This window comes from Saccostrea cucullata, unplaced genomic scaffold (assembly GCF_032062105.1).
Source record: "Saccostrea cucullata isolate Sc308-1 unplaced genomic scaffold, CSIRO_AGI_Scuc_v1 ctg348, whole genome shotgun sequence".
Classification (NCBI taxonomy): domain Eukaryota; kingdom Metazoa; phylum Mollusca; class Bivalvia; order Ostreida; family Ostreidae; genus Saccostrea; species Saccostrea cuccullata.
In genome coordinates this window covers 72,877-90,142 of record NW_026933269.1, presented here as the reverse complement: position 1 = coordinate 90,142, position 17,266 = coordinate 72,877, and the positions used below count along the sequence as shown (strand labels likewise).

Below are 17,266 nucleotides of genomic sequence, written 5' to 3'. Positions count from 1 at the left end.
ACTTTTTCAATCTTAATGATTTACCGTTAATAATCAAAGACATGTTAAATTATTTGATCATTTATTTAAGTTAAGTCACATTTGTTAAAAAAGACGTGTATTAATCCTGTTTTGGAATTATAGATTATAAAATTGAAAAGGCTGTAATTTACTACCGATTGTTGACTTGCGCTTGTGGGTTGTTTTGCAAACAAATTTTGTAAATAAGTACTTCCATTCACACTTCGACTCAAAATATAGCAGGAAACTTTACATGTACGACCACCGAGACTATCACGTCTGTCTGATTTTTGGATGTGCCATCTAGCAATAAAATATATGGAGATACCGAAAAGTGTTTAAGCTCAAAATTTCATGCAAACAAAAAAAGGAGCAAAGCAAACACTTACCTCATAAACTTCAGAGTTGGGATCAGATGCCATGTAGGAGTGAGGATCACGTGTTGACTATTCACACCCACCGTGTGATCTATGTTATGATCGGAAATTTTATCGACCATATAACTTACGAAATGACCTTAAACGAAAATGTAAAGTTCATCAACTTGTTTGTCACTAATTTACCTCGTCTAAAAATTATCCGTAAGTGAAGAATCCTCTTGCGTATCGAACCTGCTAAATTATATGAAAAACAAAATTAAGTTTCATGAAAAAAGAATGACAGTTTTTATTTCATCATTCCAACTTTCCTTGTAGAGACACTGTTTCAAAATCTTTTAAAGTCAGTACCGGTATTACGTTAATGTTTATTCATTGTTAGTTAAAATGACCTTATTAGCGAATATATATAGCAGGTTTTTTTTAACTGATGTATTTCAAATACAGCTTTACACATTGTTATAATGTAATATATGTATTTTGTTTTATTTCATGTGAAATTTGTTATACAAATATATTGCTAGGTTTTTCTTTTAACTGATGCCTACTTTGCTATTTTCTGTACATTTTGACTCTTTAACTGTGAAATATACAGCGAACCTCATCAATTAATGCATAGGGCTCACGGCGGGTGTGGCTAGTCGACAAATAATACTTAGTCCTCAAAAGCACCTGATCTAATTTCCGGATGTCCATGTTTTATGCGCTGTTCACATACATATATCTGTATTGTTTGTAGATGATCCGATATAGATCAGTCTATATGATCTCTACTTTATTCATTCTAACACCCATCTTCGCTAGCCAAGTGTCCGATTCGTTTCCCTCATACTTGGCTAGCAAAGATGTCTAATACCCTAACAGTAGGATGTTAAAAGAAGTGTTTTTTTTTTTTTTGTTAAAAAATTTTATCCGAGAGGGAAATATATTTCAACTTACCTTGATTGGATTTGTTGCTTTTTAATCATGTAATTATTATTTTACATTGGAGGTACATGCAGAGAAAAACTCCTCTCCCTGGGCAAAGAAAATGTTGAATAAATTGTTCTTGAATATATTTATTTTTGATTAACTGTGTTTAACCTTCGACCTTATTTTTTACATGTACAGCTAGTATGTCCATATTAGAGTCCATCCTGAGAAGAGCAACCAATGCAGATATTTCAGCGCTATCTATAACGGCAGTCTAGATATGGATTTTATTTACTGCAAAACGAACTTCATAAAGTACAAAGACGTCAAAAACAGTGTTATGGAATATGCAATTAAGAAGTAATACTATTTTTAGCTTTTATAGATTAAAATGGGACGTTAAACAATATGCAGTCTATCCTTTGTGGTACAATAATCAGAAACTGACTTCGGCATTCTGAAGATGAGTTTTCTCATTTAGAATGAAACCTTCCAGAAGTTAAACCCCAAGAACTCAGTACGTGGATGATCAACTGAAGTTTTATATTCTTTTACACTCAAACTATTCACGAAGAGATCTAGAGTTATTCTTAAAATAAACCCAGTAGTTCATATGAATAACAACACTACTTTTATTTGAAAGGACTATGTAAGGTGCAGGGCCGGAGTCCTTATGATATTAGGACAGTGGTTTTGCTTATTGTTAATAGTTTCGCGACGTTTTATAAAATATGATTTCTTTGTTCACAAGTCTGAGCCTTCCTCAAAGTACCAAAAACTGAAACTGTTATCAGCAGAGAGACCCACATAATTTCATTTTTAGATGAAATCATTTTTTTGCTGGTAAATAAAAGAGAACATCAAAGTTATAACTGTGGAATAAATCATCCAGTATGGAGATCTTTTAAAAATATTCTTTCAAATTCTTCTACAAACCAAAATTCAAAGGGCCCGCATGTATATACAGTGATGCGTTTCTATTTTCTCCAGTCGTCATATCTATTCATAAAAAACGAAATGCTAAAAAAATGCACAGTTCTTGAGCTTTACAAGTGAACCAAGACATTCTTTTTTAATTCGGTTAATTTTGACGTCGAGACGGTCGAAAAAATATTGCACAATCTTGCTTTTAATTTTGTCTACAGTCTTTTTTTAAAATCATTATCTTTTCAAAATATAACATTTCTTTAACTGGTTGCAGGTGTATTGAACAAGACGTCTGTTATTCAGTAATTAGTAATGACGAAGTTAAAATTGATTCAAACTGATTTCAAGGACATCACTGACATCAATGTCTGGGCCTAGTTCACACATAGACGCCGCTTCTACTACGATCAAAGCGTGGCCGAAAACGTGACCGATCGTGACAAATCGCAGGAGAAACGTAGTGGAGTCTTCATAAGCGTAGTATGATCACGGTAGGATCTTCATGATCGGTGAGCTCTACGCTCTCGCCACGCTTATTTCTAACATGCTCAAAACAAGAGTAGCGGAATCGTGGCCGACAAGAATTAGGGCTGAAACGATACGCCCCCTCCACGATATGATACGTATTGCAATACTTGTGTCACAATTCAATTTTTTCAATACGATACAATTTAAGAACGAAACTATTCATAAGGTTAAAGAAAACGTATTCAGATTTAAAAAACAAAGAGTAAAAGGTGGTGATACAATAGAAATATACTACCAGGGGTATGCAATTTAAAAACTCAAGTACTAGCCCACGGGCTAGTGGCAGCAATAAAGTTACTAGCCCCAAGTAAAAAGTTATTAGCTCAAATATAGGGACAAAAATTAAAATAAAACAAATGTTGAAAAAAAATTAATCATTGAAAAAGTCAGGGTACTAAGGTCATCTTTTGAAAATTAAAATTTTATTCTTACTATTAAAATTAAATCATATGAAATTAATGATTATGACAGAAAATAAAAATGAATTTTAATAAAAAATATCTGAAGATCTTTCCTTTTCTGATTATTTTGCACTAGCTCATTTAGAATGAAAATAAATTCATTTTGTTTTCATATTAAATCCTTAAATACACTAGAAATATATTTCATGTGAATCACACTGATCTTTCAGTTGATTGAGTGATCGTAAATAATTTAATGAGATATCTGCATGTATTTACAATAAACGGAGGAAATTCGGATTAGGGAAAAAAAAGATCGTTTTTGGAAGTAAATAAGTCAGGAAGTACTGCAAAATGGAGAAAATTATGGAGATTTATTGACAGTAGGAGCATGTTGCCTGGAAAATATTCACTGGTTGGGAATTTGATAGCAAAAAATGAGTAAAATACCGTTTGTACTTTATGTATTACATGCGTAGTTATAATTTTTACTAGCCCGAATTTACTAATTTGTTAATTGCATCTCTGATACTTGTGGTTCTGTTGATTAAGAACACTTTATTCGTATAAATAATAGCAGAGGCAGCCTACTCTGAAACTTTACCGTCCCAATTTTCTCCCTCGTGTGTGTCAAACTGTTAAAATAAGGTCGAACCCGATCTATTTCAAAGAGTTAACCAAACCCGATTATAAAAAAACGTATCGAACCGAAAATCGAGATGGTGAATCGAAAATTGAACCGAGCACTTATATCGAACAATATCGATATTTCGGTGAATCGTTTCAGCCCTAACAAGAATCGGGGTAAAGTCGTAAAAAGAGCGTAGTAGAAGCACCTTAATCGTACAAGCAGCGCAGAAGCATCGTGGAGAGATCTTCGTTATCGTAGTAAAAGCGCAGTGAAAGCGTACGAACTTATCAAGTACGCTCCTACAACGCTCCCAGTACGTTCTTACTACGTCCCACTACGGTCTCTCTACGTTCCTGGCGATCCTAAAAAAACCTACAATGACATTACGCCGATCATACCACGACCTATCAGGCAGTAGTTTGTTTTTATACCACTGATATTTGACCGATTATCATTTGTAAACTACATATAAAGGGTGACACTATACTTGACGATCATTTGCAGTTGAGACTTCGAACTTTTCACATCTTGTTACAGTTACAATTGAAAATGCCCTATAAACCACATGCTAAAGGCCGTGAAAAATCTGCAGTTTCAAGATCTGCATCATCGCCAAAATCGTACTAGAAAAATCTGCGGTTGCAAGATATACATACATCATCGCCATAGTCGTACTAGAAGCGTAATACAATCGTAATGTGATCGGCACTACCGTAGCGATATTGTCGTACAGTCATCCAGGTCTGTGTAGCGTCGTAGTAGGATCTTGAATGTCGTAGCGGCAGCGTAGCGTAAACTGGTCGGCAACTGTCTACGTAACGTCGAAGTAGAAGCGTGTTAGCAGCGCGTTTGACTTAGGAACATCGTAGTACGGTCGTAATGAAGACCATAATCTGCCAAATTGCTCGATTTAGACGCCGATCGACACCGATTCGTCCCGATCAACAACTTTTTCAGATTAATTGTGACTTGATCGGGATGATCGTCGTAAAGTCGCAGCACGGTGTGAACGGGGGTCAAGAACACCCCCCCCCCCGTTCTGAATCATCTGTACAATCACAATAGTCGTTGTTACAAATGTTGCCACTCCTTCAGTTTCTCATTTTGGATATACATCTTGCATATACTCAGACACTGTATAGACCCTTTTACGATAACTGTTGTACAGCTCTTTTGCCCTGGATGATGCACAATGTACTCAGGTGAGATGTGACTCGAAAGCAATTGTATTAAAAACGTCATTTATTATATCTATCAACATAAACTCCATCCATATTTGTTCTGCAGAAGAGTAGTACCGCAGTTACCGTGAAGGGGTTAATTGACAATGCACTGTGCACAGACTGATGTTTAGTTCATTAATAGAGGGGTCATAAAGTAGCTCTTGTTTCTTTTCTTTGCTTAAGAGAGGGATTTGTATTTTGGTAAGGAATTGTTAAATTGAATTTTTAAATACCGATCTCCAAATGATATTCTTTCTGTCAATAATGTCAAAAATGCTCGTCTTGATATTTTCATCTGATATGACTAATCAAACTTTCTGACCATAGAGGAGAAATATTACACGAATAAATCAAAATAAATCTTTACTTTAAAAAATGTGTTCTTATTGCAATATACACCACGGGTTGCTTTAAAAATAGTCCTTGAAACCATAGACTACCATTACCGGTATAGGATGACGTCTCTACATGAGTCTCTACATGAGTGAAAAATTCTCAAATGAGACAAAAACCAACAGACAATTATTCGATCAATACGATAGATATGTAAAAGGTGTTATAGATTGTCAACATTCTAGCATTGCAACAGTCGTAAAGTATAATTTTATGATTTCACAATGTACATTTGAAAAAGTCCTAGTGCAGTATTAAATAAATATAAACTACGTTACATTGTGTTCACCACACTAGTCAACTTTGGTTTCGACATTATCACCAGTAAAAGGTCTGTTGGAATTATGTTTCCTCTCTATTTTAATATATTGTAACACACAAGTGCGAATGAATTAACAAAAGAATTAAAATAAAAATGATATTGAATATGGTTTATTGCCTGAAGTTCATCACACATGTACATGTGTAAGTAACTGACATGATATTATTACATGTATTGCTTATTTTTCTTAAATAATTCATATGTATATGCAATACTATAACTTGGCTTAACATTTTCATTGATATTTCTTTTTCTGTTTTGTTTAAAAAACCCAAAGAAATTCATTTCAAATGAATTTATATAGTAACTGTTCTCGTCACTTTAATCTATAGTTTGGTTAATAACTGCTTTTAAATAAAACTGAAATTCATTCTTAACAACTGAGTACCGGTATTTTTATTAATGGTCATATTTCCATGACGTATTTTTCCGCATTGTATTGTTCAAATCAGTATGTATTTTTACAAATTGCCCCAGTGTCATATCTTCTACTGGTTTCTTGATTGTAAAATCACTATCTTTAAAAAACAAATGTCTTGGATCAATACCACTCCATATAGATGTTCTATTTTGCTTGCGTAAATTCCCAACATGACGTATTTTTGTCCGTGTGAGTGTTAAAATAAGGACACAGGAAAGGATAAAAGCCAGAACGAGGCAGATCAGGACAATCATGGCGAATTTCCGCCGCATATTCTGTCTATTCACATACATGTCGTTGTTATTGCTGCAAAATAAATATCATGCCTTGAAAAAATCTATAATAATTATATCTTAAAATTACAGAGAATTATAGTTCGTCTATTTTAAGGATAATTTAAAAAAAAATAAATGTAGTCATTTTTCGTTAAAGAAAGATACTTTTTATGTTTATTGTATCAGAAATTTAATAAAATGTTTTCAGAAAGCATTATCATAAAGATATATAAGTTCGATATATAAAATGTTGAAAATTATAAGATAAGGACAATATTTATACCTTTATACAGCATATTTTTCTAAATATTCCGAAAACATTTTCCTTTGATGTAAATACTCTCCTTATATGCATTTTCCAATTTCTATGCCAAGCAGTACATGCACATTTGTGAGAAGAAAAGAAAATTGTTATATCAACTATTCCTAACATCGTAATAAAGCAATTTAAGCAACAGTCATGATATATTTTGAAAAGTAAGAAACAGAACAAGAACCCCTTTGAAAACTTCGACGAAACGGGGAAAATGGAAAACAGGTACAATCAATGACCAAGAAGTGCCTATCCCTTCAATTACAGTCTGTGTAGAATTTTAAGCATTTCGAGAGTTCATTTAACGATCCAAATATCATGAAGAAAGAAACGTATTCTCTCTGTCGTGTACGTTGCCAAACGCCATGAAAAGAGACAACTAATAACTACATGTACATGCATACCGGGGTATTACAAACATAATCTTTTTTTTGTATTATATAATATACACGTACACTGAAGTCAAAACCTCCCGTTGAAAGCTGACCGAGTTGTGATACTTAAGAAAGTTTGACAGGAATATTTGAAATGTAGCGTCAGAGAGCACTATATGACTAGAGGATAGCTCTCTCTTTGTGAGGCCTTTGTCGGTTCCATAACCTGATTCTGATACAAGATTGGACTCTGAGGTAGGAGCGGATTCAGTGGAATCAACATTTTCATCAGCTGCAGGATCCATTGAAAACTCATCAAGCATGTTTATTTCGACTTCGTTTGCCATATTTATGTTTTGTTGTTTTTTTTTTTTTTTTTTTAAAGACAAGTTGTCCTTTTTCTGTAATAGCAGTTAAAGCTATTACGAATCTTTCTGCCTAGGATAAGATTCGCTATAAATATTTTTTTTTTTTGGCAACTTGATAATTTCTACTTTTTACGTTTAAGGCAGAGGATACTTCCCATACGTTGTCTTTCTTAGTCTTTATTGCAGGATTTTTATTTCTAGAAAAAAAGTAAAATGACATCACAAAAAGCTACATGTATACATGTATAATGCATTTTATGCATGTGTCAGAGTTAAATAAAAATTGACACCAATAACATTTTTAATGTCTGCTTTACATATTTGGTCGTCGTATTTTTTGCAACTTTTTGCAATATATGTTCATTATTCATATATATTTTTTTTTTAAATTTCAGCTGAATATTCTACCTTTTAAGTTAAAAATTTCGTTTATGACTTCCATGGGATGAACGAGTACTCATTTAAGTTTCTTTTTAATGTTTATTTACCAATTGTTAAATGCCGGATCAAAGAACACATTTATCATAATTAACTACAAAAGAAAACTTTTTTGTCATATTTTACTTCTTAGTATATAGTCTTGATATATCATGTAAAAGTGTGTTAATAATAGATAGTTTTCGTTAGCAAAAGTTACCTCCCGTTGGCCGCCATATTGGAGGTCGACTCGGTGAGTTTTCCTCTTTGTCTTACCAAGTTTAAGAAAAATATAACAGAAATATTTGGTGGAAAATCTTTATTAAATATTTTTTTAAATAAAGGAGGCTTCCAAAAATTTATATACAGTAAAACTCGGTCATAACGAAGACACGGGTATAGATCTATGAATTTACTTCGCAATATCCGTAATTCGTCATATCCATATCAGGAATACGTTAAATTTATAAACCTGGGGATCCACAATATTATAACTTCGCTATATCCGTAAATTCACTATATCCGTGTTCGTAGTAAACGAGTTTTGCTGTACTGCAGAAAAATAATGATTCCTAATTCAAATTAACAAATATTAAAATTTAAAATTGGTTGAACAATGAAGGAATATTAGCATTTGGACCTCCAGTATGGCGGCCAACGGGAAGTAACTCTTGCTAAATTCAGGCCCATCGAAAACTATCTACATGTATTAAGATACCAAAATGACATATGAATTTTGTAAGCTGATTTTAAATCTATTTTTGATGAAAAACTTACAGAATGTGTAACTGATGTATTTACACTCTCTATGGGTGCTTTCTTAATGAAACTTTTACAAAACAAAGTCAATCTTTGTAACATTGAATTGTCAAAATTGAATATATTTAATATCTGTACGATAATAACTTCTCTTAAAATCACTCTGATTCAACACACAATTACTCTGAATTTGATATTAAAAAGATGCTGGAATTTTTCATTGACAACATTTATAAAGCTTTTGGAGACCAAGTCTACAACAAATTGTTGGAATCCACACTTACATCGTTCTTGTTGCACTCAAAACACGTAAAGCAAGGACAAGGAATTTCAATTTTTTCTCTATTCTTGGAATCCCAGTGGATAATTTTATTAACCGATCTGTCTTTATATTTCTATAAAGCAGAATTCATTTTTTTTAAAAATCTACATGAGAAGAGGAAAACACTTGTTGTGGCCTTCAACTCGACGTTTAGATAAATCAACGACCTTTAATCAATTAACAATAGCAATTTTCATTTATATGTCGACTCTATCTATCGCAGTAAATTTAGAATGAGGGACACAACAGAAGTCTGTCATATCTGTTTCATATGTAGATGTTTTATTGACTAGAAAGGACAAAGACCATCTAAACAACTTAACTGTATGACATACAAAATGGCCTAAGCTTTGCATCGTAAACTTTCCTTATTGACGAAGCAATATTCCGCTATCACCAGCATGCGGTGTTTATGTATCACCCTATTCGATACTCAAAAGCATGCTCTAAGATCAATTTTCAAACTCAGACCGGCTACTCACACATCAATTGATACAATGACCTTGCAAGCAAATACAATTTATCATTGAGTCAAATGCTGACTGACGTTTTTCATATTAATTGTTAGTCCATTATTTATAAACTGAATTGACGACGGATTTTTCCGTTATTTCCCGATCATGACAAGGAGCACACGGCGGGTGTGACCGGTCAGCAGGGGATGCTCACTCCTCCATGGCACCTGATCCCACCTCTGATGTTTTGGAGGTCCATGTTTGTTCTGCACCTATTTTGTATTGTTTTATGAACTTTGAGATTAAATACTGTTCGTTATCTCCATACCTTTCTTGATGTTACAAGGATTTTAACATCCTTGTTTAAAGTCAACATTTCGTAAATTCTATCGTAGTTAGAATGTTTTAAGTAGCAATTACATTCTATCACTGGGTCATATTTTAGCTGACTTGTGTTTTTACGAATCGTTTGATTTTTGTGTAGTTAATTCGGTTATAGAATGTCCCGTCTACTTGCTTAATTCATATGGCTCACGGAGTGTGTGACTGGACAACAGTAGAAGCTTACTCCTCCTGGGCACCTGATCCCATCTTTGAAATACTGTAGAAATACTTTTTTTCCGCGTGGTATTAATTTATGCTATGTACGCGGTCAAACATTTCTCGCGGAAATTTGTCCAATCATTCTTAATATAATATAAATGTAAAGCATATAGTGACAGTCTAAGAAATACACGTCATTTTCTACCCACGGATTAAACAGTAACTTAGATTCCGTGGAATTATGACCCCGTGGAAAAATGTACGTCTACAGTATCCAGGGGTCTGCTGTTCACATACTTGTACAGTCTGCATTTTTATGACATTGATCCTTGTTCTTTATCTTCGCCAAAAAGATTTAATAATTATTGAAATCGACTTCATGTTATATTTTAGTTAGTGATTTTCAAACTTGTCTTTTCTAATTGTTATTTAAAAGATATGAGAGGTACATTTTTTTTTTAATTCATATTCTAAAGTTATATTTAATATATCACATTATTTCTATTTCTTCTATAGTGATTTTATAATGACGATTCTTTTTCCCAACACACTGTGCTGGTACCCTAGGTCACATATTTAGATCAGTTGCTTTTTCTGATTCCGTAAACTGATGACACATTGTGTCAAAGCTGCACTGTACTCACAGACCTTGGACTGGTAACAAAACAGCAGTTGTCACGAGGGGAAGAGGTCATTGAAAATTAACCGTTAATGTTTACATGGATTTTTGGTTAATTGTATACGTCACACAGGACGTGTTGTGCCCCTTACTACCCGTTTCTGTAGTCATTTTACTTTTTAAAAGTGTTCCACTGCCTAAGATACATGAAAATGTACAATATGATTTATACTTTTATAACAAATTTGTACAAGTAAAAGGAGGATATTAGGACTAATTTTTCATTCTGTCTGTCCTTCTGTCTGTCTTGTCTATCCGTTTTTATGTCTGTATGTATAGAAGCAAGAGGAATCTTAGTAATTTGATCTCTTTCTTTTGTCTTGGTTTTTAGTAGGGAATATCAATGTTAAGTTACTCATACATATTGTACCTCTGTAAAAATTTGATGATATACATTTATTTTCTTTGACTGTTTCAGGATATTTGTCAACTGAAGTCTGTGTGGTGAAGGCTAGGAATGAAACGATCAGCAACAGAATGTGAAAGATCAAAAGTCTCAGGTTTGAAAGAAAACTTGCTTTAACAAAAACCAAATCTGATTTTTAATCTAAAAAATGACCCTCTGGTAAAAATGCAAGGAATGTTTTCTTTATTGCGGATATTTTTTCTCTATGGTCTTTTAAATAGACATATTAAAGAAAGGTGCCAAGAATTATTCTCATTTTCTACATCTACATAATGCTATAATGTATTTTACACACTTAGTCTAGCATTAGTATGTCGTGGTACAAATACTGGTGTTTATCGATTAATTTCATAAAGAAGGGCTGGAAATTTCAATGATTTTGGATTTAAAGTGACAAAGAGGTTAATATGCTAAAAACACTTATACTTTTATAAATAGATCTGAACTGTAATTTGATATTTCAACTAAATATACCTATAAGTTGTTCATTGACCATATTAATTGAACCACTTCTGATATAGGATAAATTATCTAATCCTCTTTAGCTTTTGACAATTTTAATACATTTATTACTAAATTTGAAGAAAAAAAATATTTTAAAGGTTTTATAGTTCTAAACCAGTCTCTATATCTGAAAATAAATCTACAAGAAAACATTGGTTCGATTTTATCTTCTTATTAAGATTTTTTTACGAAATAAATATTGCGTTAATATTCATTTTACATTATTTCAAAAACTTTATTTACCTGTTTATTGTATGTGCATTCAAAACAGTTGTTCACCGATATTTTATTTTAGATTGAAACGACAACACTATTAATGTCATTCACATTGATTTCAATTACAGTAACATCCAATGCTTGTTTTAAATTCTGAGTTCGAGGTTTTTTTTTCAAGACAAAACTTAAAAAAGAAATAGATTTTATTGAAATTGCCAACTTTACTGTCTGTACTTTATTCATCATATTAATAATAATGTATTAAAAATTAATTACTAATTTAAAAAAAATAATTTTCACTGTCGGGTATCTGTGGCAAAATATTTTTCATACAGGTTTTAAAACCCAATGAACGGAGAATGGAATTGAAGTGAATTTTAAATTATTAAATGTGACTTACGATTTTGCAGAAGCTCTGTTAAAACCTGCATCTGGTAACAGCTTCAGTTGCCGTTTGCTGCTGGTGTGTGGGACGTGATGACGACCTTCAACGTGTCCTGATTGTGACATACTTTTGTGCGGGTCTGTATACACTATACTGGCCTATCCTGCAGCTTTTGACAAACTTGTCAAATATATAAAAATGGTTCTATACAGTATCATAACATCCATGTGATTTATGGACTTTCGTATTGGTGAAAACAATAATCTTGCGTCTTTTCTTGCTTTTGTGTAATTTCATCTAAGGAATTATACGGTATTTTTTAAATTTGTATGCACAATATTCCTGCAGGTATTCATGATAAAGAAGTATTTTTCTCATCATTTAATGCGTACGATTAGTTGATTAAATAAAGTTCCATTTTTTTTTTTTAAAACTGAGACAATAAAGATATTTAGTCCTGTTTACTTTTGTAGTTCTTTAATTATTTTCATCGCTCTGATTTAAGGCATTCGCCTTTTTTGCTAATCGTTCACCTTCATTATACTTTTCTTTGTCTTCTTTGACTAATACTCTCCTATTCCATCTGTAATCTACATTAAATGCATCTAAGATTGCCTTTTACATAAGTATAATTCTAACATTAATGTTAATTCGTACTAAATCATGGGTTTCACAGCGGGTTGTAGCTATCAACAGGGGATGCTTCGTCTTCAAGGGCACCTGATCCTACCTCTGGAATTTCCATGCCACTTTATCATAAACTGTGTTGTTTGTTGTTTTTCATAGGTCAATCACTGTTCGTTATCTATATATTTTGCAATAAAATTTAAATCCAGGAAAATAATTAACTTTTTCGGAATGCATTTTTACTCGCAGATTCTATCCTGCATTATCATTGGGTGAATTATAATTACTTAAAAATGTAATTTTATCTATCTTAACAATTCGCGCCTTTTCTGTTCACCATCCAACCTCTTTACTTAACAATACCTCATCATATAAACTGCCACTTCTGCATGCAACAGAAAGCAATAAAGTAGTATGCAATGAGCAAGGTAATCTGCTTTTAGTTGTGCGAAACAGAACTTTTTTCTGCTATTTATTTTGCGATTTTCTGCTTTCGATATACAATGGTACCTATTTAAAAATATTTATTTGACTACTTTTAAATATGATGTGGTCTTTTTAAAATTAATTTGTATATTGAAAAGTAATTGAAGATAAGGAAGAAAAGAATAAATCTTAATTTTAGAAACAGTTTATTATAGTAGGAACAATATATTTGGGGGAGCTTTACTGTGTTTACTCATCTTGTGACAACTGACAGAGGTATCATAATTATTATCCAGGGCAGAAAAATTTGACTTTTTTTGGAAATCCCAGAACATATGCACGTGATTAATTAAGTTGACCATGGAATAAACAACAGCTGGGGTGTCCTTTTAACACATAACAAACGTCAAAATACACATTATATGCTGACCACACAGGTGCTAAGGTTTGTTTATATATACGTTTAATTATGAAATATTTTAACGGTGAATAATGGGTGCAGATAACATTTACACTTGTGTATACTTGTATTAGTGCTGCAAACAATTCAGTCCATTATAATGTAAATAGTTAATTATGAAATTAATGATGATCGACTGATTTAATTTCTTTTTTACTTTTTTTTTGCTGTTTTTTTTATACGTATATATTAATAATGACTAATTTTAAGCATTTTTTTTCCTTAATATAATGTTTTATGACTTCCTTTTTGTATGTATAAGGGTGTTTTTAATAAGAATCCCCCAAAAAAAATATGTGAATGATGTCATTTCTGATCTAATTTGGTTGACATCAAACTGTTACAGCAGCTGCTGAAACTTATAATAACGCTCTTGCTGTGATCTTTATCAATAAAACTATAAAACAAGCTAAATCATAATCTCACTGATTCGTCAGAAAACAATTTCCGTTTAATATCTACACGTTATACTAATTTATCATTCAAATCAACAATCTTTGAATGTGAGATTATCTCTTATTAGAAATATAGCAGGTATCCAACGTCTGATATAGGAAACCATCTGTAGTATTTAGTAAAACAATAAAGAAAGAAAGAAAACGATATACATGCATTTATAAGGAAAACGGTGTTGAAATAAACCATATATGGTACTTTTGCTCAGAAGCGCACTGTTCTAAATTAAATCGTATCTTTAGAAGAAAAAAGCCCATCCCATAAGTTATAATGCTTTCTATGTCAAATTGTAATTTTAGAATTAACATTTTAGAATTAACAGCGTGTTACTTAGTACAAAATGGCATTATGACCACTAAGAGAAGGATTTGGAGATAACGAACAGTATTCAATATCAAAGTCCAAAAAAATACAAAACAAGAGCAGAGCAAACACGGACCTCCATAACATCAGAGGTGTGATCAGGTGCCATGGAGGAGTGAGCATCCCCTGCTGACCGGCCACACTCGCCGTGTGCTTATTGTCATGATCGTGAAATAACGGAAAAATCCGTCGTCAATTCAGTGTATAAATAATGGACTAACAATTAGTATGAAAAACGTCAGTCAGCATTTGACTCAATGATAAATTGTATTTCCTGACAAGGTCATTGTATAGACCATAGAACTTACGAAATGATGACTTTAAACGAGACTGCTGATATTCTTGTTTCATCAACTTGTTTGTCTATAATTTACCTCGTTTAAGATATTGTTCATACGTAGAGCATTCTCTTGCGTATCGCATCAACTAAGATATATAAACTCCGTATGCAGGTGATGAAGGTATATTGCTGCATAAGTAAGGGAAGATGACGATCGAAAAGGTAAAGTCATCACGTTTATCATAGAGCCTGATTGTTAGATTACCATTAATGTCTTTTTCAAGTAAAATATCCAAGTATGAAACAGGTGTGTCAGACTGTGGTATCTTTTATCTCAAGCTCACCAGGATACACCAGTATATCGTTGCGACATGGGAATGGAAATTACCATTGTTAATCTGATTCACACCACTTCTTGAATATATTGTTGCACAGTACTCTTGAATTTTTTTCCTTCACTACTGTCAATACTACTGTCAATATCTTAGTGAGGAGTAAAGAAAGAGGCTTGGTTGAAAATGTATCTTTGTTTGTAAGGATTCTTATGACGTTTTGGAATCCAATATATTATGGTAGTTCAAATTCATTTTGGTTCTTCGGGATATTAAAAATATTCAAAACTGACGTATGATTTTGAAGAATTTCTTCCTTAGAAAGGGAACTATAAGTATAAGTTGGATTACCACTTATAGAATTAAATTCAAGTTCTTCTACAATATAATTTATATAATGAGCCTTACAAACGAAGACAATGTTGTTACATGAATCTGCTTTGTTAGTATGTACTGCCCATGTAAACTATCTAATTATTTTTTTCACTTCTGGATTATTGAATTGAATACAGAAGGATAGATGGTTTTCATATTGCCCCTAAATCTTTTAATACGCACTTTTAACATGGATCTGATACAATTAATCCATTCTGACAAAGTTTCAACGTCTTCTAACATACCATAAGTATATTACCATGCGGTAAAATCAAAACTTACAATGTGATGATAAATAACGAATAGATACATGAACAAAGTCCAGTCTTGCATTCCACCATATTTCAAACAGAAGTCTACACCATGTACTTCCTACTGATATTTCCAATCTGTTGCTGCCAAATACTAGTAAAAGATATTGCCTGGATATTCCACTTCTAAAACAAACTCCTCTCAAGTGTTCTTACTCTTCTTTTTTTAACTACAATGCCGCTGGACACGTCATTACTGATGATATTAACGTTGTTTGATATGAATTCCCAAATACAGAAATCCCTCTTCTTTTAATTGGCGATAGAATTTAATGTTTCTCACGAATTCTGTCGAGGATTATGCCAAACATTGGGCACTGAATCGGGGGTGATAAAAGAGTTGAAGAGATTACATGCGATGAACAGCACGTAATGTTTACAGAAGACAAGACTGCTAACAATATCTTCTTGGTTTGTAAGGTTCATTATAATACTTGTATTTTTAAAGAACTAATTCTACATTTGGAAATTTTGCTTATATACTCGCAATTCACTTTCTAAGGAGGTTAGATATATCGACGACGATTTATCAATTACCATTACATATTTCCATTCAAATGTCGATTTTGGTATATCCCAGTGAACTTAAAATTAAAACAAACACTGCAGAGTCTGACTATTGACGACAAGGGCCAACTTAAAATTTAGTTCTGTGACAAACGAGCTCGATTTCTGATCAGATTTTCCTTCGTCAACTTCCCTTACTTACATGTATGTTGTACAGCAATTTCCCGCTATCAATTGTTTATAGTGTTGGTGTACAAGTCTCCTGTGCAGCTTATTTGCTACTCAAGAGCATGTCCTGAGTACCATCAATTTTCAAACTTTGGCAGGCTACTTACACATAGATTGATGGTACAGGGATTTCATCAAGTTTAAGTAGTATTTCGTAAATTCTATGGTCATTAAAGTGACCTTATTAGCAACTGAAATCTATATGTAACAAATGTAGCACAATCGCTTACTAGTGATCTAGATCTAATTGATAAATGGTCAAAAAAATGGCATGTTGATTTTAATCCAAACAAAACTGTAAATGTTGATTTTATCCGCAAAAACATAAAATATCCGCCCATTACATTTGGTGAACATGGCCAATCCATTATTCAAAATGCATCTCATACCCACCTAGGATTAAATTTTCAAGTGATACTACCTGGACATTGCATATACAATTAATTCATGAAAAAGCTACAAAAAGACTAAATATCCTCAGAATGCTTAAGTGTAAAGTGAAAAGGAAAATACTTGTAAAGATATATTTTGCATTTATTAGACCTGTTTTAGAATATTCTGACGTTGTTTGGGACAATTGTTCGGAAAAAGATGCAAAACTTTTAGAAGATATCTAAGTAGAAGCGGGTAGAATCATTACTGGTTTAAGATCAAATTCCTCTAGATCAAAATTGTATGATGAATTAGGGTGGGATCTTTTACAAACTAGGAGGAATATTCATAAATTGCTACTATTTTATAAATTCATAA

General features: G+C 32.5%; 1 protein-coding gene across 2 annotated transcripts; it reads right to left on the bottom strand.

Moving 5' to 3' along the window:
* Window positions 1-5,941: 5,941 nt before the first annotated feature.
* On the bottom strand, window positions 5,942-12,428 carry LOC134237864 (uncharacterized). 2 transcript variants are annotated; one of them, XM_062720017.1, is made up of 2 exons: window positions 12,167-12,428; window positions 5,942-6,441 (listed from the first exon to the last, which is right to left on the bottom strand). In XM_062720017.1, exons 1-2 carry the CDS (start codon window positions 12,274-12,276, stop codon window positions 6,114-6,116), a joined length of 438 nt encoding a protein of 145 aa, XP_062576001.1. In that variant the 5' UTR covers window positions 12,277-12,428; the 3' UTR covers window positions 5,942-6,113. The 2 variants fall into 2 exon arrangements, with proteins under 2 accessions (XP_062576001.1, XP_062576000.1); XM_062720016.1 differs by lacking the exon at window positions 12,167-12,428 and adding an exon at window positions 7,179-7,490.
* Between the last annotated feature and the right edge of the window lie 4,838 nt (window positions 12,429-17,266).

Coding starts and splice junctions, on each gene's coding strand:
- LOC134237864 (XM_062720016.1), bottom strand. CDS start 7,444: ATGGCAAACGAAGTCGAAATAAACATGCTTGATGAGTTTTCAATGGAT. Junction 6,442..7,178: donor CGGGAGGTTTTGACTTCAGT/GTACGTGTATAT, acceptor TTTATTTTGCAG/CAATAACAACGACATGTATG.